The sequence below is a fragment of the Vicugna pacos genome, chromosome 3 (assembly GCF_048564905.1).
Source record: "Vicugna pacos chromosome 3, VicPac4, whole genome shotgun sequence".
NCBI classification, from domain to species: domain Eukaryota; kingdom Metazoa; phylum Chordata; class Mammalia; order Artiodactyla; family Camelidae; genus Vicugna; species Vicugna pacos.
In genome coordinates this window covers 6,885,335-6,908,611 of record NC_132989.1, presented here as the reverse complement: position 1 = coordinate 6,908,611, position 23,277 = coordinate 6,885,335, and the positions used below count along the sequence as shown (strand labels likewise).

At 44.7% G+C, this 23,277-nt stretch overlaps 1 protein-coding gene across 2 annotated transcripts in view; it reads left to right on the top strand.

Moving 5' to 3' along the window:
• TTC1 (tetratricopeptide repeat domain 1) overlaps nucleotides 1-22,733 on the top strand; it is a 41,813-nt gene extending 19,080 nt beyond the window's left edge. For both annotated transcript variants that reach the window (XM_006211900.4, XM_015245781.3), the window contains exons 3-8: nucleotides 1,849-1,909; nucleotides 3,114-3,226; nucleotides 6,308-6,344; nucleotides 10,500-10,648; nucleotides 12,884-12,938; nucleotides 22,100-22,733. In XM_006211900.4, coding sequence (XP_006211962.1) covers nucleotides 1,849-1,909; nucleotides 3,114-3,226; nucleotides 6,308-6,344; nucleotides 10,500-10,648; nucleotides 12,884-12,938; nucleotides 22,100-22,233 — 549 coding nt within the window. In that variant the 3' untranslated portion in view covers nucleotides 22,234-22,733. The remainder of the gene's footprint in view (nucleotides 1-1,848; nucleotides 1,910-3,113; nucleotides 3,227-6,307; nucleotides 6,345-10,499; nucleotides 10,649-12,883; nucleotides 12,939-22,099) is intronic.
• Nucleotides 22,734-23,277: the final 544 nt, after the last annotated feature.

The following is a 23,277-nucleotide window of genomic DNA, read 5'->3' as shown; positions in this document are numbered from 1 at the left end:
CTTCAGAAATTTTTTTTGCCTGAGATAGTCTTTTTGCTTGCATCCAGAAATCCTAACCAATACAACAGAGGACCATTACAACCCAAGCACCTCCCTCTTGGGTAGTACTAGGGAAATGTGGCCTGATTTTAATATTTTGATTGCCATCACCACCACCCATTTTATTTTTTCTGTATTCCCTTAGAGTAGCCTCTCCTTAAGCCAAAAGAAAAATACCGTATGATATCACTCATATCTGGAATCTTAAAAAAAAAACAAAAACAAATGAACTTATATATAAAACAGAAACAGACTCACAGACATAGAAAACAAACTTATGGTTATTGGCGGGGAAGAGGGTGGGAAGGGATAAATTGGGAGTTTGAGATTTGCAGATACTGACTGGTATATATAAAATAGATAAGCAAGTTTATGCTGTACAGCACAGGGAACTATATTTGATATCTTGTAGTAGCTCATGGTGAAAAAGAATATGAAAATGAATATATGTATATTCACGTGTGACTGTAGCAATGTGCTGTACTCCAGAAAGTGACACAACATTGAAAACTGACTATACCTCAGTAAAAAAAAAAAGAGTAGCCCTTCTTTAGATACGTTGTATCTTAAAATGAATTATTTTATCTGTTGAACATCTGGCACATAATAGATACCATAAAAATTAGATTCAGTTTATACCTTCCTTTTAGTTTCTTTGTTGAGATTCATCAAGTGCTCTGTTTCATCCCAGAGGATAATAATAAGGTATAATAAGGTGGTCTCAACAGCTCACTTACAAACTTTGTCCAGAGACATAATATTTTTAGTTTGGTTCCTAATCTTAGAAGTACCAATTGTTTAGGCTCCCAGCTTGTACTGCGGATGAGAAAGCCTGTTAAGTGTATTTCCTCCCTTTGAAGTTCTTATTTAGTCAGAAACTTAAAGAATGAAGGAAGAGATTTTGGAGTTTTCTTTGTTTGTTTTAACGCTGTCAAAAGTGGCGGCAGACACTTGAGCCAGTTCTGCTGGTGCTGACCACGTTGCTAAGATGTTCGGGGCTGAAAGCACAGAGGGATCCGCACGTGTCGTCTTTGGTCTACAGAATGGCATTCACTCTCTCTTTGAGTTCAGTGAGTGCTTAGCCATCTGTGTGAATTTCTGACTTGTTAGTCTGACTTGTTAGAAGCAGCTAAGAAAAGAGATTTATCTGAATTTCTTCAAATTTCCCTGCGTTAGCCTGCTAACAGCATATGCTCTGACCCTGCGAATAAGACTTGTTTCCCCATAGTGCACTCTGCCGGCGCACTGTATGTCTCCTTCATGACACAAACTATAGCTGTAGCTAAATAAGTATTAAGTTGCTTATTTTACAGAAGTAATAGCCTATTATTTATTGAGCCCTTATGTGCCCGTCAGTATATTGGGAGCTTTATATACATTGTCACATTAATTCATAAATCTATTAAAGCCTCAGTTTTTAGATGAAGAAACTAAGACTCAGAAAGATCTGGAACTTGTCCAAGATCATACGATTAATAAGTAGCAGATCTAGAATTTGAATTTGTAAGGGTAAGCATACCAGTGGGTATGTTGTTCAGTTTCATTTAGAGTAAACAGAAATTACCATTCTGTGCAAAAGCTAGAAACATAGAAAACCTAGGTTTTGTCTCTTAAACTTCAGAATGCAATTGATGATGAGCCAGATGGTTGTGTGTTTTTCTCTATATCTGTTTGAGATTTAATGAAACTGACCCAGTTCTCGAAAATCAAGCTGCTGCCTATGCAACGGGCTAACGTGTAGTGAAAGCTGACCTTTTGTTCACTGACAGTAATATTCTAAGAATTATGTCGTTCTCTGATCTCTTTCAGAAAAGGAGAGAAGAGAGCACTAGACTAAAGGAGGAGGGAAATGAGCAGTTTAAGAAAGGAGGTAAGACACCTACTTGAGCACTGATGCTGGGCGTCTTGAAGAAACACCAAAGGACGTTTGGAAACAGCTAGCAAACCTAACTGCTGACAATGCCGTGTTGCCTCCCAGCGCCTTGGAATTTTGTTTTTTACCAGGTCCACATTTTCTCAGTGGACAGTGACGGTTACCACGTATCACTAGGCACAGGCGCAGTTTTTCTTTTCTATAATCTATTACCTGTAAACCCAGAAATTAGGAGGAAAAACTCTTGAGCTGTTGCTTTGGAAAGCTCTCACTTGGAATGTTAAAAGGCTGTTGGCTGCACTGCTGTCAAAGCAGGGCCCCCCTTCCTAACTTGCGGCAGTGCTGTAAAGACTGGCTGGTGGGTCCCCCACGGCCTGGGGAAGGGGTTCACTTAGGCTCTGGCTGCTTTTTCATGTGCCTCTTTCTGTGGCTGCCTTCAGTAGAGAGATGGCCTCCATGTCCTTCTGCATTTCCTGTATTTGCTTAGAAGGAAGTTGGGTTCGTTTGAGGGAAGTAGTTGATCTTATGGTAGCTTTCTGTCATGTTTCAAGACTGTGTATGCTTAGAAATCTGGGAGTAGTAACATTTTCCCCTACTTATTTTTAACTTAAAAAAAATTTTTTTCCCTTGTATCCTGGTTTAACAACCGTCACTTCTTTTTTTTTTAAGTGAACTAAATGGTTACAATTTTAAAAGCATGTTTCTTTGTATTTCAGTATTAAATATTTCAAACCTGAGAAGTGAGTAGGCAATTTTCTTTTAGTACCCTGGCCATAATTCTGTGTATGGCAATGAATATATAAATTTATCACCATTTTCTCTTTTAAGGTGTTTAGTCAGCTACTGATTTTTACATTGTTGCTTTTAGCTCCATAAAATGTCCCTCCAGACATTTCCTGGAAACAGTTTTAGCCAGGTTGACTCCATGAAAGCACGCTGTCTTTAATGAAAATATATACGCAGGATTTTTTCTTCCTCTCAGGGCGTTAAACCCAGATTTTATTCTCTTTCATCTGTCCAGTTCCCTAGTTCCCTTTCAAAACTTACTAAATTGATAAACCACTTGAAAGGTAAGCGTTAGAGCATTTTATTGGAGACCTTTGTCCCGTGAATGGAGAGCTACGCCTTGTGAGACCCTTTGGAATACAGAGATACCAGGAGTGAAGTCATAACGATCTCTCATATTTTGCCTTATCCTCAGATTATATGGAAGCCGAAAGTTCTTACAGTCGAGCGCTTCAGATGTGTCCATCCTGCTTCCAGAAAGACAGGTCTATTCTGTTTTCAAACAGAGCTGCTGCAAGGATGAAACAGGTATGTACCTTTGACCTTTCCTTTTTAAGCAGCATGTGAACTTGCAGTGTTTTCGTAGGCTAGCTTCTCTCCAGAAACAAGCACAGAGACTTCAAAGCTGCTGCCTCCTTGCCCTGCCCACACATTACCCTGATGTAAAGGGCACAGGCGGGATAGAAAAATATTTTGAAAAACTTGAGTCGGATTACTGTTCACATTCCTCATTAAAGTGGCTGAGTGAACACTTTCATGGAAGGAAGCTGGCAAAGTTTCCACCAAACTAGGGCAGGTTAGTGAAGCAAAGAGCCAAGTAGCGCATGGCCTGGAACAGCTGACAGCTGCTTATTCTAGGCCTCTGGGATTCCAGATAAAGACTCAAAGGGTCAGGAAACACTGATTAAAAGTCTGGACTTCAAGGTGCTTATTCTTGAGATTCTGTTTTTCTCAGAAAAGTGTGGACACAGGGAAACATCCAAGGGTTGGGCTGAGAGGTGCCCTTAAATGCAAAATGGGTGTCAGGGAAAGTTCAGAAGTATTTTGTGATTCCAAAGGACTTGAGGACCTGGTGTAGCAGGGTGAACGTAGAGTAGATAAGAGTGCAGTTATATTTGTTGGCTGTAGTGTTGATCTTAAAAGTTAGATTTGTTGTGGTTCGTCTGATATTCCTGTTAATGTGGTAAATCTCGCTGGACAGAAATGATGAGAATTTGAAAAAGAAATTACTTGTTTAACTGTGGCTACCAATATTCAAAACACAAAGTGTAGGGTTTTTTTCAACACACCTTTAAGCAACCACGAAGCCAGCCCAGTATTAAGTGAAGTGGTTTTCTGTCTGTCTGTTTAGATCGGGTATCTATGTCACTTTCTTTTTGACGTTGCCTGAATTTCACTAGTGCCTCTACCAGAGTCACCTAGTATGACCAGCTTTTTTTTAAGGGTGTGGGGGGAGGTGCTTGGATGTTTAGACATGCAGAAAGTCTTTTTTTTTTTAATCCAAATTTATGTTTTATTATTGGATTCACTCTCCAAGGTGAAAATGTTTTTAGAATGATTGATGTGGCATCATGGGAGAAGGAATAATTCTATAGTATACAAGCAGACATTTTGTATTAGAGGTTCTAAAGCAACTGCTTTAAGTTTATTTAAAACAGTATTCATTAATATATACTGCCATCGATAGAATTCACAGCCAACACCTTTTACATTTAGCTGGAAAATTCTGATCTTTTGCCTTTGCCTCTGAGACATCCTGCCACGTTCTTAGGCTAGAAGTTGTCATTGTGAAGTGGAATCAGGGATACCTTCAATATCAGAGAAAATGTACCATGCTCATCTGGCTCCTGGGATTTTGGGGTTCTTTGTTCCCACGATTGCCGAGTTAATGCTGTTGCTAGGGATGGGCTAACGTAATCGATTGGTTCTTGAGTTAGGAAAATGTATGGCCTTGCTAGTCTTCTGCCTGTCACATCTGAAGAGAACTCAAAAGACTTCTGTGACTGTTTCCTGTACATAGGATAGGTTTGTTAGTGGAGTTTTTCGTTTGTTCTTTTAACTTGCATTCATAATATTTTAAGAAGATTCTAAAATTACAGACTTGGAAACCTCAGGATTAATGCACTGAAGTGATTTAAGGAGCATATTCTGAGTTTGAGAAGGTGATGAGTTAACTGCTTAAGAGTTTCTGAAAGGCAGGTGTGCGGCCTCAGCACCCCTGACTGGGTGCGCCTGGCCAGGCTTTCTGTTTCATGTGTGAGAGGGCAGAGGCAAACTGGAGATAGGGCAGAGTTTCATTTCAGCTGGAGGCCAGGCTACACAAGAGAGCAGCCAAAGCCCTAAAAAAAAATAAGCTCTAAAAATTGTTTCTTAGGGGCACAACGGATACCACCCCCAACATTTATATTCATAAACTGTAAAGATTTACTCCTATTTCAGAAACTTTAAAATATGAAATTGTGTGTCTTAGATTTATAGGACTCTGATAAGTTTGGAAAATATGGACTTACAGATTTCTTTACCACAGGACTTAGAGCTTTTAATATGTGAATTGCTTGATAAGCATGGGAGAGATAATATAGTTAGAGTTTCCCAGATGACTCGAACCTTTTTTGCTTATTGTGGGTAAAATACACATGACATAAAATTGACCATTTTAAAAGTATACAGTTCAGTGCCAGTTAAATACGTTCACGGTATGATGCAACCATCACCACTGTCTGGTTCCAAATTTTTTTATGACCCCAAAGAAGACCCACGAAGCAGTCACTCCCCATCCTTGGAACTGTTTTTGATTGACTCCTTAAACTCCTTAAACGTTGGTCAACGTTCTAAAATGCTCCGCAAAATTCTTGATACTTGTTACAGTAGCTGTTACGGAAATATTGAGCATTTATTTGAACTAACATTTCTGTAACATTGTAGAACATTTCTAATTTGGGGGAAATAGACATTTTAGAGTTTAGAAAAGTTAAGCAGCAGATCAGTGTCAGGACCAGATCTAGACTCTAGCTCTTTTGGTAGCCAGTGTTCTTTCCACTGTGCTGCGCTTCTCCATTCAGCAAGCTGAATTGGTTAGATATCTTACTTGGCGAATTGTTTTGTAGTTTTGTTTCCTTATTGGATAATTTAAGGTTCACAACTGAGACCACATGACAAGTCATACTGTGTTTGTAGATGGACCATCTTTATGCTTTCTGGAAGATACCGCTTTGGATGTGCTATATAACAGCTAGCCAAAGAGGAGGGTTATTAATTCAGTTATTCACTTATCAGTCATCTGCCCTGTGTATTGACTACAAAGTTTTCTCAGTGTCAACATTCTAAGGTAAAGTATCTTGCAAATATAATAGGTCAGTTACAACAGTCTTTAAAGATACGTGAGGAAGAAGCTACTTGAATAATTTGTTGCCAGGAGACTTTCAAGTCAGAGGTGTCACCATAGTTTGAATTTTAGCTTGGAAGTACCATGCATGTTTTGGCGTGATTTCTTTGAAAGGCACTCTGCATCTCCATAAGCAGTTGTTAATGATCAACTTATGTCATTGAGCCTTTGGGCTGTTGAGACAGATCTAGGGTGACACATATTAATGGTCTGTTTCCTTGTAGGACAAGAAAGAGATGGCCATCAGTGACTGCAGCAAAGGTACAACTTTTTGGTCTTGTTACATGTTAACATACAAGAGCATGACCTCTAGACAAGCCAATCAGGTGTGCACTTGTACACATGGACCCTTCTTCTGGGGCCGATAAAGAAGAAACTTTCAGCCTTTCTAGAGGTACTGCACAGTAGTCATCTTTGTGTAACCATGCTTTTAAATGGATAATTCAGGCGGTTTATGCTGTACTAGTAAATATACGGAAAATAATTCAAAACTTCCGTGGCCACAGAAACTCTTGGAACAGAATTAGCTTCCTGTAGTGTCCATATTACTCTCCTTTGAGATTGAAACTGAAGATCCTAGCTGCCACTGGGGCATCTGGATCTGTATGTTCAGAGTGGCAGCAGGGAACGCAATTTCTTTTGGGGAATTGCTACTCTAGTTAGAGGCAGTCATTCGTCCAGACCTTGCCATCATTTTAATTATCCTTTCAAGCTCCACACAGTGAATCGAGCCTTTGCTGTCTGATACCTGAGTTCCATCATGGTCTTTCATCCCAGCAACTAATAGAGGCACCCCCAGACGTCGGATCACTGTTGTTTTTTTTTTTCAAAAATTTCCTGATAGGCCAGTCAGTTGTCTTACCTTTATGACCTGCGTGGTGTGGAGAACACACATGATCACTTTCCCTTGCGTCTTGCTAGTCTATGAGTTTTTCTAGCTAATTGCTACTTTTGTAATTTATGTTTTTTCTTTTTTCCTCCTTTGGATGAGATTTTCTCTGAGAGCACTCTAGAGTTAGAAAGAACCTTATATGTTACCTAATCCCACTCTCAGACCAAGTGTAAATTCCCTCTTCTATTTTGTTTTTGGGTTTTTTTTTTTTTTTAACATTAATTAGTTACCCTGTCTCCTGGATTTCTCTTCTTTATGCTGGGTGTTTCTTCAGAGTACCTGAATGAAGCTGTTGGTGCATTAGAATCTAGCAGACTGCTTCTGACCCATTACTATCTTGGGCTGGATCTAATTCTGAATGTACTGTTTTGTTTGGAAGAAAATGTTTAACCTTAATCTGTGTGACGTGTGTGGGTTTGAAGAGTTTAAATTAGGAGCAAGCTGCTGATTTTCTGAGTTTTTTTCTCTGTAACCAAATGTTGAGAAGATGCCTTGTGAGCCTGATGAGCAGGGTGTACACTAGGAAACAGTTTATTTCTAGCTGTTGCCCTCAGTGTAGGAGGCTTACCAAGAAAGTGAGAGGAGGGGGAGGACAATGTTTCCAACCACAGTGTCTTCCAGATTTGTTTTTGGACTTGGTTAAGCCAGCATTCGTGTGCTTATCCTTAGCTGTTATGGGCTGCGTGTATTGAACCAGAGGCAAAATACATCGACACTAGCATGGTTTATTTGTATTTAGGACCTTTCTCCTCCCCTCTAAACACATACACACGCCCACTCAGTGCATAAACCTTGGCAAAGGGCTTGGCTGATTTTTGAGGTCGTATTTGGAGCTCATTGCTGCTAGTCACATGGAACAATATTTCATGCCACTCACCCTGGGGCTTTCAGCCTTGGCGTAAATAAAGCTTAAGTTCATTCTATTTATATGGATTAAGAAAGAAAATCACAAGTTAGAGTGGTAAGTTGACTTTAGAGATTTTTATACAGGAATCATGGGAGAGGTTCTTTCTCTTCCATACATACTTGCATTGTTAGAAGCTGTCCACCAGTTGAGAAGGGGGTGGTATCTGAGTTAAAATGTAAATTAGGGCTTTCAGGTTTTTAACAGGGATAGTAGAGGTCACTGGAGTGTTTTTCTTACAGATATTATGATGTTGTAATTGGGAATATTTTAAGAGAATATGATATGCTGGACCAAGGGGAGGTTGAAAACGGGTAAAGGTGAAATGTTGAGGTTGGGTTCTTTCAGAAACTCTTCTCCTGAACAGTATCCCGTCCACCTGCTGTGCCATTTCTCTGGTTACGTCTTCTCCCGTTCTCTGCTCACATGTCCTTTGGGCTTCTTTTTCATCCACACCCATGAAACCCATCTTATAAAAGTGAGCAGCAGCTTCCTCTTGCTCCGTAGTTGCTTCTCTATCCTTAGCTTTCTTGACCGCCCGAAAGTGTGTAATGTAGTGTGTCATTCGTCATTTTTTTTCTGTTTCATTAGCTCTTTCTTCTTACTCTCTTTTGCTGGCTTCTGTCAGCCTCGTCATTTTAGAAGTTCCTAGATCTTCATCTATAGGGCCCTCTTCTTTCTTCTCTATATTTTTTCCCTGTGTGATCTCACCAGCTCTGAAACTTTGACCATCTGTGTGCTGCAGTTTACATCTTCACCTGTGCCCTGTTGCCTGGAGCTTGTTTCTGCTGCAAACTTGACATCTCCTCTGGGATGTCTGGTAGGCGTTCCGAATTTAACTTGCTCAGAACAGACTCTGGTTCCTCTCCGACCCCCATGCATGCAGGCACACACAACTTGCAGTTATTTTCAGTTTAATGAATGTCATTATAATCCATTTACTTGCTGAAACTAAAGCCTTTGGAGTCATCCCTGATTGTTCTTTGTTCACTCCACATGGCTTAATTAGCAAGTCCTGTGGGCTGTGATTCAAAGATGGTTCTTTAATCCGGCCTCTTCTTTCCATCCCCACTCTCACCAGCTTAGCCAGCATCATCTCTCACCTGGACCACTGCACTGACCTCCCAGCTGTCTCACTGCTATCACTTGTCCCCTCCACACTACAGCCAAAGTGACCCTTAAAGTGTAAGTCAGATTATGTCTTTAATCTGCTTGAAACTGATCCAGTGGCTTCTTATCACACTTAAGAATAAGTCCAAGTTCCTTTCCCTGGCCAGCAAGGCCTCCATGGCCTGGTTGCTGCGTCTGTCTTCGCCCTCATCTCTTCCCCAGCCCCTGCCTGGCCACCAACATGGCGAGGTGGTTGTTGCTTTAGAGCCTTTCCTCTTGTTGGCCCTCTTCCAGTGCACTCCTCCTTTGCTTTTCAGATGGCTGGCCTCCCTCAGATATTCCCTTTTCATATTCTTTGACCACTCTCTAAAGTTACCTTATTCCCCTCTTCCCTTGAATTTACATGACCTTGTTTCGTTTTTCTCCATAGCACTATAAGCATCTGAAATTACTGCGTGCTGCTTGCTCCTGCCTCCTACAGTAGCTTAAAGCTTCATGAGAACATGGACCTTGTGTGTTCTGTTTACCACTATACTCCAAAGATAACACCACGTTAGGTACTAAATAAATAGTTACTGAAAGTATGAATGCATTTTTTAAATGAGTATATCATTTAGAAAGGAAAAAAAAAGTTCTATTGCTTCCTAACAGAAAAAGAAACAACTCAAAAAGGAATAGAAAAGTGCCGTATACTTGAACCAAAGCACAGACACAGGATTATTAGAGGGGCCACTTGTTAGGTGAAGGGAAGGATATTATGCTCCAGTGACATAAAGGTGTTGGAGCAGGAGTTTCAAGGAACAGTGACAATTTAGCCAAAAATGTAACCTCAGTAGTCACGGCGTGACCTCAGTAGTTGAGGCCCAGAAAAAGGAGAATGCTGGCGGAGTTGACCGCCAAACTGTTCTCACTCAACTCTTTATAACTTGTCCCTTCAAATTCCCTCTTGCTCTTTCGCTGTGCACTCGAGCTCTGTGTTCTGGCCTGTTCTAAAGTGGGTGAAGGAAAAGTATGTGGAAACCAGGCGTTGGGCTATAGACCAGGGTTTGGTAAACTACAGCCACAAGCCAAATGCAGCTTGTATGCCAACTGCTTTTATACAGCCCGCAAGCTAAGAATGGTTTTTACATTTTTAAATGGTTGGAAATAAAATCAAAAGAGAAATGGTTTTTCAGGACACAGGAAAATTACATGACATTCAGATTTCGGTGTCCATAAACACAGGTTTATTGTGATGCAGCCACCCTCGTTTGTGCAGCGTCTGTTCTTGCTTTCGTGCTATAGTAGCAGAGCTCAGCAGTGTAACGGAGACAGTCTGTCTCACAGAGCCTAAAGTCTTGAGTATCTGCCCTCTACAGGAGAAGTTTGGCAACCCCAGCTATAACCTCTGACAAATGACTCTTCCTTATAGACCAATGGAAAATGGTTAATAAGGAAACTTGGTGTGGCTGAGGGTGTATAGGACCTTTTTCCTCATGGTAACTAACAATTATTTCTTCTCTTTTTACAGCAATTCAGTTAAACCCCAGCTACATCAGGGCAATACTGAGGAGAGCGGAGTTGTATGAGAAAACTGACAAGCTAGATGAAGCCCTGGAAGACTATAAATCCATATTAGAAAAAGATCCATCAGTACATCAAGCAAGGGAAGCTTGCATGGTAAACCTCATTTTTTTTAAAAATATTTTCTCTTCTATTCCCCGTGTTGCTACTCAGTGAATCTTAAATAATCCTTTGAGACACAACTACATTCCATTTCTGTGCTTTTGAAAAGCTTATCAAAATAATATGGGAGCTAGAACTTCGAAGTGGTGGCCACAGACCTACTCTGACCATGTACCATTTAATCCTCATCCTAAACCTTTGACCTCCAGGGTTGACAAGAACTTTATTTCACGGCTGAACTAGGGAAATCTTGCCTGCTGGTAGTTGTGTAGGTTAGTTGAGAGTGAGTCTTCGTATTACAGGTGTTAAACCTCTGGTTTTCTGTCCATCCTTTGCCTTACTTAGTCACCAGGTTTCTAGTCATTGTCACATGCCCAGTGCACTTCCAGTTGAATGTATCCTAGACTAACCTTATCTTTCTTAAAACGACTCTTGTTCTTATCCTTGTAACTAAAACTCATTTTGCTTCTAAACGTCATAATAGTCGTATGTCGATTGTAAATTAGCTACATGTTACTGGTTTTCCTTCCTTACAAAATAACTCAGATTTGTGCTTCTACCTTTAGCACTACTCTCTGATTATCTCTAATGTGCAGAGCAGCGTCTGTTCTAAAGATGTGCTACAGAATTAGGTGTTTATATGCCCCAATATAATAGATGTTCAACTAAGTTTGAGAAACACTGGCTTTCACTAAACAGGTTTCTGTGCTGCCAGACTTTCCCAGAGGGTCATTAGGATGGAGAGTTCTGTCCTGGAAGCCATTACGCAGTGGAGAGACAGGCCAGCAGGCAGGAGTGGGGAAGCTACAGGCCTATTTTATTGAAACCAAACTTTTTGGCTCTTTTTTTAATTGAGGCCACTTGCCAACATTTAAAAATGGAAAGATTTTACTAGATAAAAATCTAAGCCGGACTCCTCTTAAAAATTAGATGTGGACATGCTGGCCCCTTCTTGAATTCCCGCGCGCTGGCCTTCGGCTGGAGCTCTCCAATTCCGCCGCTGAACCGCACCATCCACTATTGCCTTACAGCCATTCCATTACTTATTTACATTTCCTGTCTGGCCCCTGAGGGCATCTCAGCCCCTGCTGTACAGGATTTCTCATTTCTTCCTTGGAACTATGACTCCACCAGGCAGACCTGAGAAATGTTGATGCATCTCCCTGCACTAAAATCCTAGGTGGTTTGGGTTTTATTTTTCGGTGAATTCCTTCAGTAATAACAGATAATTTATTTACCTAGAAATGGAATAATGGGAGAAAGGCTCGTTTGGGTAATTAAAATTCATACGCAGTTTGAAAGCAGTTTTAATCCTTTATCTGACTTTTAACATATCTCCGAATGGTGTTAGGATTAGCGTAAATTTGACATGGGGAAAGGGAGCGGAGTTCTTAAAATCTTGCCTAAATTCTCGGTAGCCTTTATCCTCGTCAAATTAGTTTTAAGCTTTCTGTGAAAGGGAGCTTGTTATTAAAGCTAGTTGGTATATGCATAATGAGTTTATTTTATTTTGAATTATTGTAACTGAGTTATTACTGGAACCCCAGACTACCTGGGGCCACTTACAGAGCAAAAAGTGGCCACAGAAGACTGTTCTAGATGGGTGGTGCTCAGCTAGAGGTGGTCTGGTTCCCAGGGACATTTGGCAATGTTTAGGGACACTTTGTCACGACGGGGAGGGTAACTGCTGGCATCTAGTGACGAGAGGCCAGGGATACTCTGAACATCCTGCAATACACAGCACAGCCCCCCTGTTGAAATACTGCCAAGGTTGAAAAACCCTGAACTAGATGATCATTTAGGAACATCCAATATCAATCTGATGCTTTCTCAACAAATGAGCTTATATAAAGAAAGGACTTGAAGTTAAAAAATACAGATGGGCAAAAACCGTAAACATCACTCATAATCCCACCACCTAAATACACCGCTATAAACATGTGGTGTGTATCCTTTCAGATTGTGTGTGTGTGTGTGTTTTTCACCAGTTTTTTTTATTGAGGTCCTCCATGAGCCACTGTGCCGAGGACTGGGCATGTGGCATTGAACCAGACAAAACCCCCGTCTTCCTGTAGCTCGTCCACAGACAAATGCTGGCTTTTTCTTTATGTAATAGGATCATATATATGTACCTAACCCGATCTCATTTTCTAGGTTTTTAGTGTTTCTCAAGTTCAAAATAAAATCAAAGGGTTTTCACAGTCCATGTGTCTGTGCTTTTCCCCTCAGAGATTACCTAAGCAAATTGAAGAACGTAACGAAAGACTGAAGGAAGAGATGCTGGGTAAGTCTGCTTCCCTTACTTTCTCCTGACCGTAAACAGAAATAGGCAGGAAGCCAGGGGTGGGGGCACCAGTGTTTTCATTCTCTAGAGGAGAACACAACACTTAAAAACACTTTCAGGGCCCTTCTTTTAGTGTAGCCACCAATACCACGGGACTAGTGAGCTTTTAGCCATTTTTGACTCCAGAAGGAGCGATGTGGTTTAGAGTGGACATCAGCTTTTCGAAAGTTAAACTTCTATTTTGTTTTTCTTGAGAAGTTTTCCTGCCTCGAAGAATGCAAATATAATTCAGCTCCCAACCTAGGGTGACACCGACCTCTGTTTCAGATCATGAATTTCATTTTAAAAAAACAAAAAAACAGAACAGTTGAGTTTCTTGATTGAGTAAACAGCGTAAGGCTTTGGGTTCATCAGGATGCAGTGACTGATGGCACTGAGAGTCCCTTTAGTGCTTGAGAAGACGTAAGAGGGCAGGAATTCATAATAAATAGTAAAGGGGAGAAGACTGGGTAGAGGGCAGGGCAAATGGATTCAGTTGACTCGTGTTTTAGTTCTTGTATTTGTCAAAGCTTTTTTTTTTTTTAATGGAGATACTGGCTGCTGAACCCAGGACCTCGTGCATGCTCCCAGAGCTATACCCTCCCCTCAAAGCATCTTTATAGTTGGAGTCAGAGAGCGCCTCTCATGAGCAGTCTGCTTGACTGAAAGGGCGTAAAGGTTCCTAGATGGAGACCTGCCCAGCATATTCTGCTTTAACCTGTCTGCTTAAACCCCTGCTTGAGATCTGTATGTCCTTCCTTATGAATATTTGATTTCTGTCTTGTGAATTGCATTCAGTATATTGCAATCATACGGGCCTAAAGGAAAATCATTTAAAATAAACTGAGCCTGGCCATTTATGGCCGTTAGGCATGAGTATCTAGAAAATGAGACAAGTTTCCCAGAAGATCACGCCGATAGCTGAGTAGATTGAGAAGAGGCCATTAACCTCGATAGTCCAGAGCCTTCTGGCCCTGCTAGGTAAACTCAGACTCCAAGGAGAGCTGCTTCATGCTTGGGAGGTTTCTGGAGCCTTCTCCAGTTTTTCCAAAAGTGGCTCTTTCCCTAATTTACATCGTTAATTAAATTTGACACCATGTTTAAGCAGAAAAATTATCTTGGAGGTGCTTTTTCTTGAAAGAAGAGGGAATAGAGCATTTTCTGACCTATTTTAACAATGATGCTTTATTTTAGGTGGGGGGGAAAGTATTTGCATTTAACTGAGCTGAATTTCATGCTGAAAGAGATGGCTTTGTGAATGACCATTGTGGATTTGGAAAGACACTTAGGCACTGGTCTCTAGGTCCTTTTTATTTATTTATTTATTTATTTATTTTTTTTTTGAGCCTGTATGAAACTGTAAAGGGGTAGGTATTAAACTGAGTCATACTGCTGCTGTCAGTTCCAGATGGAATGAAAACTTCCATCTGTCCTTGTCACTCTAACTTCTAGTGAGCCAATGTTTCCTGTCTCTGGGCTTTGAGTTTCACTTACATTATTCCTTTCATTTGAAATACTCAAGTTGAATTCATTCCCTCAGTTGCTTTTGTAATGAATTCTCCTTCCATCTGACTTAAACAGCTTAAATTGCTTGGTAAATAAATATGTCAGTTGTTATGCATCAGTAGTTTGAATGGCTGGACTCCGTTGTTCTCCTGATGAATGTAAAGATCACGAGTAAAATACGGCTTCTAGGTGTTACCCGTCATAGGAGAGCCTTAAAGGGAGGAATCCCTCTCTGCGTGGACTCTCAGCCCCACAAGAGCTTTCTGGTGTCCGTCCCTCCTCGTTGCAGATGACCTGGCTTTGGTTCATGTGCTGTGAGTTCCTTGGAGGACAGTCCCTCCAAATGCAAAGTGATGTCACGTCCTTAGAAGCTGTGAGCCGGCTTTTTGCAGTGGATTGCATGGTTTTTAGTGCTAGTTTCTCTGGGAATGATGGCTTCTACAGGAAGACAGGCAGTTAAAGATACAGAAAACTGCTTAATACCATTTGTCCTTGGCATTTACAAAGTTATGTGATTATGTCACAAAATGAGATTGTGCTTAGGTTTGTTCAGTCATCTCTGACTTGCTTTTTCTTTTCTCTTTATAACCTGACTTCCTCTTTGTTAGAAAGAAGAGCTACGTACCCGCCTCTTTGAGGGGAAGAAATCTGAATTGGAATTAGGAATGAGTAGAACATACTTGCTTCTCTCTTCTTAGCCTGTGTTTTATAAATATCATCCTTAGAGCAGGAGTGGAGACCCTGGGAGGCCGTCAGTCATGGTGCCGCAGTCCTTGCCCATCAGAGAGGACGATCGTGTTGGCTTTAGATTTGAGGAAAGGGGTCAGTAACTGGAGTGTTTCCTTTCGTCCTTTCTCTGGAAAGTCCTTTCTATTTCCCTGTAATAGCCAGGGAATAGAAGGTTTAAAGGACTTACGGATGTGGTCAGTGGTGTGATGAGGTGGGAAAGATGCCCTGGACAGAGAAGCCCAAGAGGCTCAGAGTTTTTTGAGCCATTGGTGGTGCTGGTTATTGATTATTATCTGGCTTTGTTCAAATCTAGTGATTTTCACTTTTTGAACAGCAGAACTCCTTTTTTAAAAAAAAAATTATATGAAACCACAATATAGAAAAAAAGAAGTGGTATTTTATTTGTATAAATTCAAATGTTTAGTGTTTATAATCAGGCAATTTTAAGGAACATAAAAATTTGAAATCAAGAGGGTTTAGGATGGCAGGCACAGCCTTGTGAGTATCAATAGATCATTTATTTCTTTGTTTTGTTTTCACAGTGTTAAATTTTTTCTCACATAAATGGGTTTTAAAAAAAGATTCAAAGTAAAACTGATGAGACATTTTCAGATCCTTGAAGCTTCTCTGCTGGACTGTGGGTACTGATGACAGAGCCGTAGTGCACTGCTCTGTGTTCAGGAGTGTCTTGAGAAGCATGTCTGTTTAACCCTCTAGGGAGAGGAGCCTTCCTGGGATTGGGTTCTCTGCACAGGAGGTGGCGGAGATTAGCCACACCTCGCAGCTCTGCCGGGAGGGCAAGACCTGTGTGCTTGGAGACCAAGTGATGGTGCTGACATAGGTCTCTGAACAAGTTTTGATTACAATTAGAAAAGAATGTGGGATCAAGACTTTTGCCATCATCATTTGCAGATTGTTTTATCCTATATCCTGGCCCAGCCATGAAACCTCAAACATGTGGAATTACCAAGAATCTGTATGTGTATGCCTGTGGTTCTTCCTTGTTCTCTTGTCATCTTATGTCAAACTGTGAGATTGGAGATAAAGTTGTCTGCTTTCTCCAAAAAAAATAACATGGACTGTTTTTCTACATCATCTTAGGAGGGACACTCCACCTGGGCAGCCTCATCCCGCTGGCCACTAGAGAGGGGTGTTTACAGTTAGTTTTTAATATCAGGCTTCTGATCGAGATCCCACTTGCCAGCTGCGAAAACAAGTTATCTTTTGGGGGTGGTTCTCCAAATACAGTGTCCAGACCAGCCTCATGTGAGAACTTGTCCAAAAAGCACATTTTCCAGCCCACCCCAGGCTACTGAATCAGAGATCAGGGGTGAGGCCCACCACTTTGAGTCTTAGCCGCCCCTCTAGGCTTTACTGATGCACACTCACTCAGGTTCATCTGCACTGATTTATGGGTATGATTGGTGAGGAAGAGGGCAGTGCAAGCGCAGGCACAGCCAGGAGCACTGAGGCAGGATGGGGTGTGGCCATCGCGGTGATAGGCAGGGGTGTGTTCAGCAGCTCTGCTTGGAGAGATCCCTCCTGAGCAGAAGCAGGCATGTGTCTGAGTTTATCTTTCCCTCCTCATGCCGTGATTGCAGCAGAGAAAAAGTAGAAAGTAGACGTTTCAGAATGTGTGCTCTCCTCATTCACTAGGCTTGAGATGTGCGACAGCTCTCTGTGGCAAGCCGTCCCTCGCCTGCTTTCATTGCCAGTGTCTGTTCGGACAGGCTGCCACTGGAGAGGCCAAGGCAGCTCACTGCAGGTCGTTGCCGTTTGCCGAGTGGGTAGGAAAGACCACCCAGGTCCTGGGTGGGGGGTGTCCCAGCAGCGTGTATAGTTTGTATTCCAACCATTCCATGATATTTGCTCTTCCTGCCTCAGCCGAGAGCTGCCAGGTGGCTGTTCCGACCCGGGAAATCTAGAGCCAGGACAGGACAGTCACTGATTCCCCCAAAGGACCCAGAGCCATGGGCAGGGCGTGGCCCCAGCAACCCTGTCTTCCTGTCACTGGCATCCGATCCCTCCCGCTCACACAGGGGCCTTGGTCATCATCCAGCCCAGGTTTTCCATGTGGACTGTCCCTCCTTCCACCTTCTTGGAACATGTTTGTCATCTCCTGATTCCTGAAGTTCCTCAGGTGTTCACTCCTGGCCACTCGCATCCTTTTGTGAATTGAATTAAGAACACTGCCTTTTTATGATCCACATTCAAGATACGGGCCTGGAAGTGATTTGTTCATTGTCATTGCGAGGATGCGGCACATTCTTTCTCAGCTATTCTTGTGCATTATGTGCTTCTCCACTCTGCAAGTAGAAGGTTCTAGAATCAGTTCCCTTACTGAAGATTACAAGAAAGACTCAAAATTGTTACTGGTCCTTAAAACTCCTGAAGCCACACATGTGGGTATGGAAATCCAGGGTCGTTTTTTCCCGTTTCTCTTCCTTCCACCCTGCCTGGTGCTCATTACAGACTGTGCACATGCCGTGCCCTGCGCGCTGGCCGGCTCTGTGTTGCTGCCGCCCCTCGGGGTGGGGGGTGTGAGTTCTGGGTTTCTGGTTCCCTGCTGTTTGCTGCACTTCCTAGTCGCTACTCCTGTAGCTTCTGCTCGTGGGAGGATCACTCCTGCCGCTTGGACAGTTCTTGGTAAGTCTTGTTTCAGCCTCTACTTTCACCCAGGAGCTAAAATAAGCATTTGAATTGGGTGTGAATTTTATCTTCTCTCTTCTGTGGTACCTCTTAATCTGCCTTTTGCTCAGAGGAAAGCAGGAGTCAGCCAATGGCTTAGTTTCCTGCCTCATAAGAGGAAATGCCATTTCAGGATTCTTTTGTATGCGTTTTGGTTTTCCAAGTAGGAGAAGGTCCCAAAGGACCTCTTGCATTGGGCTCAAACCCCAGTGGTCTTAGAGAGGTGGAGGCAGATGGCCTTCCTGGCTCTCCTCAAGGTAAACTGACTCCTGCACTGTCAGTATCTCCAAAGAGAGGTCACGCATAATGAGTCATTTGGATTAGCATGAGACGCTGTTGCTTGGAGGCACAGAAATTACTATTCATCAGAACGGGCATTAATCTCCAGTCACAGCCATTCTTGTCTGAGCACAAGCAGTGCTGAGCTCTTCTCTTTGCCATGGGATCTCGTCTGATGGAAGAGATCCTGACGGTTCGGCACCTGTGGACACGTCCAGGCTGAGTGCTGGTGCCAGACTTGCCACAAGTGGAAGTAAGGGAGCCTACTGCTCACTGCCCAGCTCAGGGGAGACGTAGGGTTTGGCAGGCGGTGGGAAGTGTGGCAGGTCGGCTCCTTTGGCAGAGGACCGTGTCTCGGGTACAGAGGCGCTGCTCTGATCTCTGAGCGCCCAGCCTGACTCCGGGCGGCAGCAGGAGAATCTGTGTGTGACTGTGTACACGTGGTCTCTGCTGAAGGTGCTTCTCTGCCACCGTCGTAAACAGTAAGAGGTGGGCTGTGCAGACGCCAAAAACTTCTCGGTTCTACCTTAATGGTGTGCTCTGCCCTCTTAGTTCCCACTGGCCCCGTGCTGACTTCGGAGCTTGTTTTGTTTGTTTGTTTGTTGTTACTGAAGTATAGTTGACTTACAGTATTGTGTTAGGTTCAGGTGTACGGCATAGTGAGTCAGTATTTTTGCAGATTACTCTCCATTTGAGGTTATTACAAGACAGTGGGTATAATTCCCAGGGACATCCGTGTTGCCTATCTATTTTACATGTAGTAGTTTCTGTCTGTTAACCCCATCCCCTAATTTCAAAGCTGCTTTACCCAACACTGTAGACATCAGATGTTTGTTTAATGAAGAAATGGCCTCTTTCCCATTATGTTGCACTAACTTTCTGTCAGAACCACCTCCAGGCTCTCCTTCTCTTGTTCGTTTTTCACTTTGTCCCACAGCATGATTAACCCTGAAAGCTACTCCCAAACCATCAGTGGGCTTCGCCCTGACACAGGAGCCGTAGACCTCTGGGCCTGGCTCACAAAGCCTGCCATCTGGGTCCTTCCGCCTCCCTGTCAGCCCATTGGACACACTTCCCACCCTTGCCTGCCTGTCTCCCTACATTTGCTCAAACCACCTTTGCCCGCCCTGCACACTCCCCCCATCCCAGATGGTTGTGGTCCTGTGTCTGCCTTGGTGGAGATTCAAATGCAGGCTCACACACAGAGCTCCGCCAGATGGCCCTCCTCCCTGCCCAGGCTGGAAGGGCTCTTCCTCTTACTGACTCTCCTAGCGTTTTATATCTCAGCCACATGTGAGCTGGCTTCCGCCTGTGTCTTCCAGCATATCTGAGCTTGTTCTGGTGTGAAGATCGTGTTCTATATCCTTGCATCCCTACCTCACGTAGTACTTAGTAGTTGGTTGTGCACTAAAAGGTGACCGCAGGTCTTCTCTAGCGTGGAGACAATTTAATCCTGCGTCTTTATTGGGTGTCTGCTACCTGCCAGGGACCTTATGGATGTTTTCTGTTTAGCAAGCACAACTTCCCATCGGCCGTTTGCTATTCTGGAGATCATAGACTGTTGTGGAGTGTTACCAAGGCAGAGATACAAGAAAAAAGGAGAAAGAGTGATGCCATGTGTGTTAGGTTGGGACCTTGGAGAAACAAGCCATGCTTGGATTAGAAATGCAAGATGTTCATTGGGGAAACACCTGCAGGGGACCGTGAGGCCATGGGCGGCAGCTGGAGGTGGGAGGGAGCCCTGTAGGATCCCTGCAGAGGAGACGGGGGTTGTGGTTGTCGGAGGCCTGGGCCGCGGTGTAGTGCCAAGGGCTTCTCAGCAAAGCCACCGGGGAGCCAGAGTTACCTGTCAGAGGAGTCCCTGTCCTGTCCCCTCCGTGCTTGGCCGGTGCCTGGGAACAGCCGTGGGACGCGCAGCAGCCGTGCTCCCTGCATCTGGAGAAGCACGTGTTCGTGACGGCCGCTCCGTGCCAGCAGCCGAGCTGGAGCTCACGGCTCCTCGTGGTGGGCAGGTCTGCAGCCAGTCAGGCAGTGAGGCCTGCAGAGCGCCCCACGCTCCCTCTCCGTCTGCAGTTTGAGTATCTGTGCCCGTGCTTTGTGGCCGTCTCCAGGCACAGTGGCATCCTCCCCATCCTCAGAGCACGCGGAGCCTCGTCTCTGCTGAGACTCCTCCTCACACCCCTGAGGGCCTGAGCGCTCCTCTGGGCTCACCCCAGTCTTGTGTCTGTCTCCCCAGCAGACTGTGAGCATCTCGAAAGCCAAGAATAACTTGTACCCTTGAGATCCCGGTGCCTCATATGGCAGACACCAAATAAATGTATGTTTGCACTTTAGACTTTGTCTTGGCAGTGGGGGTGGACCCGGCAGTGCCCCCTCCTCCCAGGCAGGGGCAGAGGCGTGGCGCACAGGCGGAGTGGCCCCAAGACAGAGGCTGCTCCTGCGGGGTGTGGCGCGAGCGGCCCAGGAGGCTCGCTGTCGCCTCGTTCCCTCCGCGTCAGGAGGGCCGGGGCCCGTGCGGCAGCGGCGTGTGGGGCTTACTGGGCTTTAAAGGCCTGCTTCTTCCCTGTCCTCTCTCCCCGGCCGCCCGGCACGCTGCCGGTTCTGGCCGAGTCACGCTTCCCTAGGGAGGCCCTGTTGTTCCCAGCTTGCCGTGGTCCCCACCCACGCGTCCGTCTAGCTGTGGCCTCTCCATGCTGCTACCTGTGTGCGGGGATGGCGTCGGTGCCAGGGATCGCCCCCGTCGGCAGCACTGAGCGTGTGTCCGGGTTTACGTTTGGAAAGCGTGCCTGGAGAGCGGTCGGTCTCGGTTTAGGGAGCTTTCTCAGAACGTGATGAGCTTCTGGGGGCTGAGTCTTCGACTGAGTCCCAAAGCTCTCTCCGAGAGTTACTAGGAAAGCCCTTGACATTTGAAGGCCACGCGTCCTAAGTTTTTGACCTGGGGTTTACTTCAAGGTGGGAGGCCTCAGAGGGACAAAGCTGCTAAAGAGGGCAGGTGGGAAGGAACCTGCAGTTCTGATGGTCAGGGGCTTCTTTCCTTTTTACCCACAGAAGTCCCCATCTCCACTGGAAGCAGACCTGCAAGAAAAATAAGAACAGTTTAGAAACGGGTGAAATATGTGTTCTCCCATGCTAGCCACAATTTTCCAAAACTCTCTTAGTTTCAAATATTCCATCCTGTTGCCGCACCAATCCTTAAAATCTCTGAGATGTCCTGGAGTCTCCAACTTTTATATAAACTCCATGGACCTCTAGTTATGTCGAATCAGCATAAAAATCCATGGTTATACTGTGTATCTTAATTTTGGCTTCATGAATTGAACTCACCTGGTGATGAATAAATACAGCCTGAAACTCGCGGGGAGGAGACTGGGCTGCGGAGGGTGGCGGTGCTGTGCACGTGAATCAGATCTCCTGTGTCCCAAGAAATGACGAGCCTGGAGTGGAAGCAGGGCTGTGCTTAGAAAAGCGGGAGGCTCTTGAGTTTGAACCCAGGTCCAGTGGAATCAGAGTCGGCAAGTGGCTCTGCTGTTCCATGGAGAAGAGATTTGGAGGGACCTCCACCCTCCCCGCCAGGCGGCGGGGCCTGGCCTTCCGCCCGCAGGAGCGGCTGTCCCCGGGGGCCCGCCGCTGGTCCTGGCGCCCGTGGCCCTGGCGGCCCTGGCCAGGCTGGACAGGGCGCGTTGCCCTCCCAGGAGGGCTCCCTCATGTCCTCTGCTCAAGCAGCGGCGCGGGGTGGAGGGCGCTGAGGTGACGGCAGTGCTGAGGGCAGACTGGGGGCCGGAGTTTGCATGATTTCAAAAGCAGGAGTTTTTTAGCTGCAGAGAGATACCCTTTCTGTGTTGTAACCAGACAGTAAGACAGGGTCGAGGGGGGTCGTTCTGCTGACCGTATTTATTGCAGTTTCTGCTTTTACATTGCAGGTAAACTAAAAGATCTCGGGAACTTGGTTCTCCGGCCTTTCGGACTCTCCACAGAAAATTTCCAGATCAAACAGGATTCCTCTACTGGCTCCTACTCCATCAATTTTGTTCAAAATCCAAATAATAACAGATAACAGAGATAACAATAGCTTTTAAAGCTGGCTTGGAAATTGTGTGCTGCTTGCTGTTAGCGAGGGGAAGGGCCCTAACAATGTTTAACTTTTAAAAGCATCTTATCTCCAAGACAGGCTATCCAGTAGAGCCCAGTGCTCCCCTCTGCCCCTTGTTTTATGATCAGGGCTAAATGCACTTCCTGTTGTAATGAGCCTAATTTGATTTCCATTTTAGGGTGGTGGCTGTGCAGCTGTTGCCCTGGTTCTGGCTGTCCTTTATTTTGTCCAGGAGAAAGCCTGCTTGTCGAGGCTCACCTCCCCCAGGCTCCTCAGAAACAAACCCAGCCAGAGTCTCCCAGGCCGAGCAAACCTGCCTGCCAGAGGCTGCCCAGCCACAGTTGGTGGGGCTCCCCCCTGCCGTCCCCTCTTCCCTATCACACATGCCGCCCAGGCTGCCATGTGCGGGCTCCAGCATCTCGTGATTTCCTCTGTGGTAATAAACGCGTTCTGTGATGGTCTGAGCTGGGTTGTGGATTTTGTCCCTGTGATGACAGCTCAAGAGGAAGGCGTTTCTAGCTTTAGGAGCAGTGTTGGTGTCCAGTGGTGTTACGGGGTGTGGCTGGATTCCACAGATCTGCCCCGCGTCTTGGTTTCCACCTTGAAGATGATCCTGAAGAGATGCCCGTTCTGCCATGCCCTCGAATTCAGGCACTCCGCCCCGCGTGCCGTCTCGGCCTCTGCGGGTTTGTGCGGGTGATGGACGTCAGTGGTTTTGACCGGGCGTCAACCTCAGTAATTTCCACTTAAAATGACTTCGTTCAGGAATGACGGTATGTGAACCCCCGAACAAAGCCGTGTCCTTTTAGGCTACGTGGACCCGGGCGTTTCCGGGGCGGTAGGTTCTTTTTCCCTAGTCATGGCTGCTGGTGAAAAGCTTTCCGTTCTTACGGTTTGGGTGTGCTTTGCCAAGCCTGCCTCCCAGGTTGAAATAAAATCCTCCATGCAGTTTATAGGGGGAAAGGAGAAAGGAGAAGCAGTGTGGTTACTTTGGCTTTGCTCTCTTTA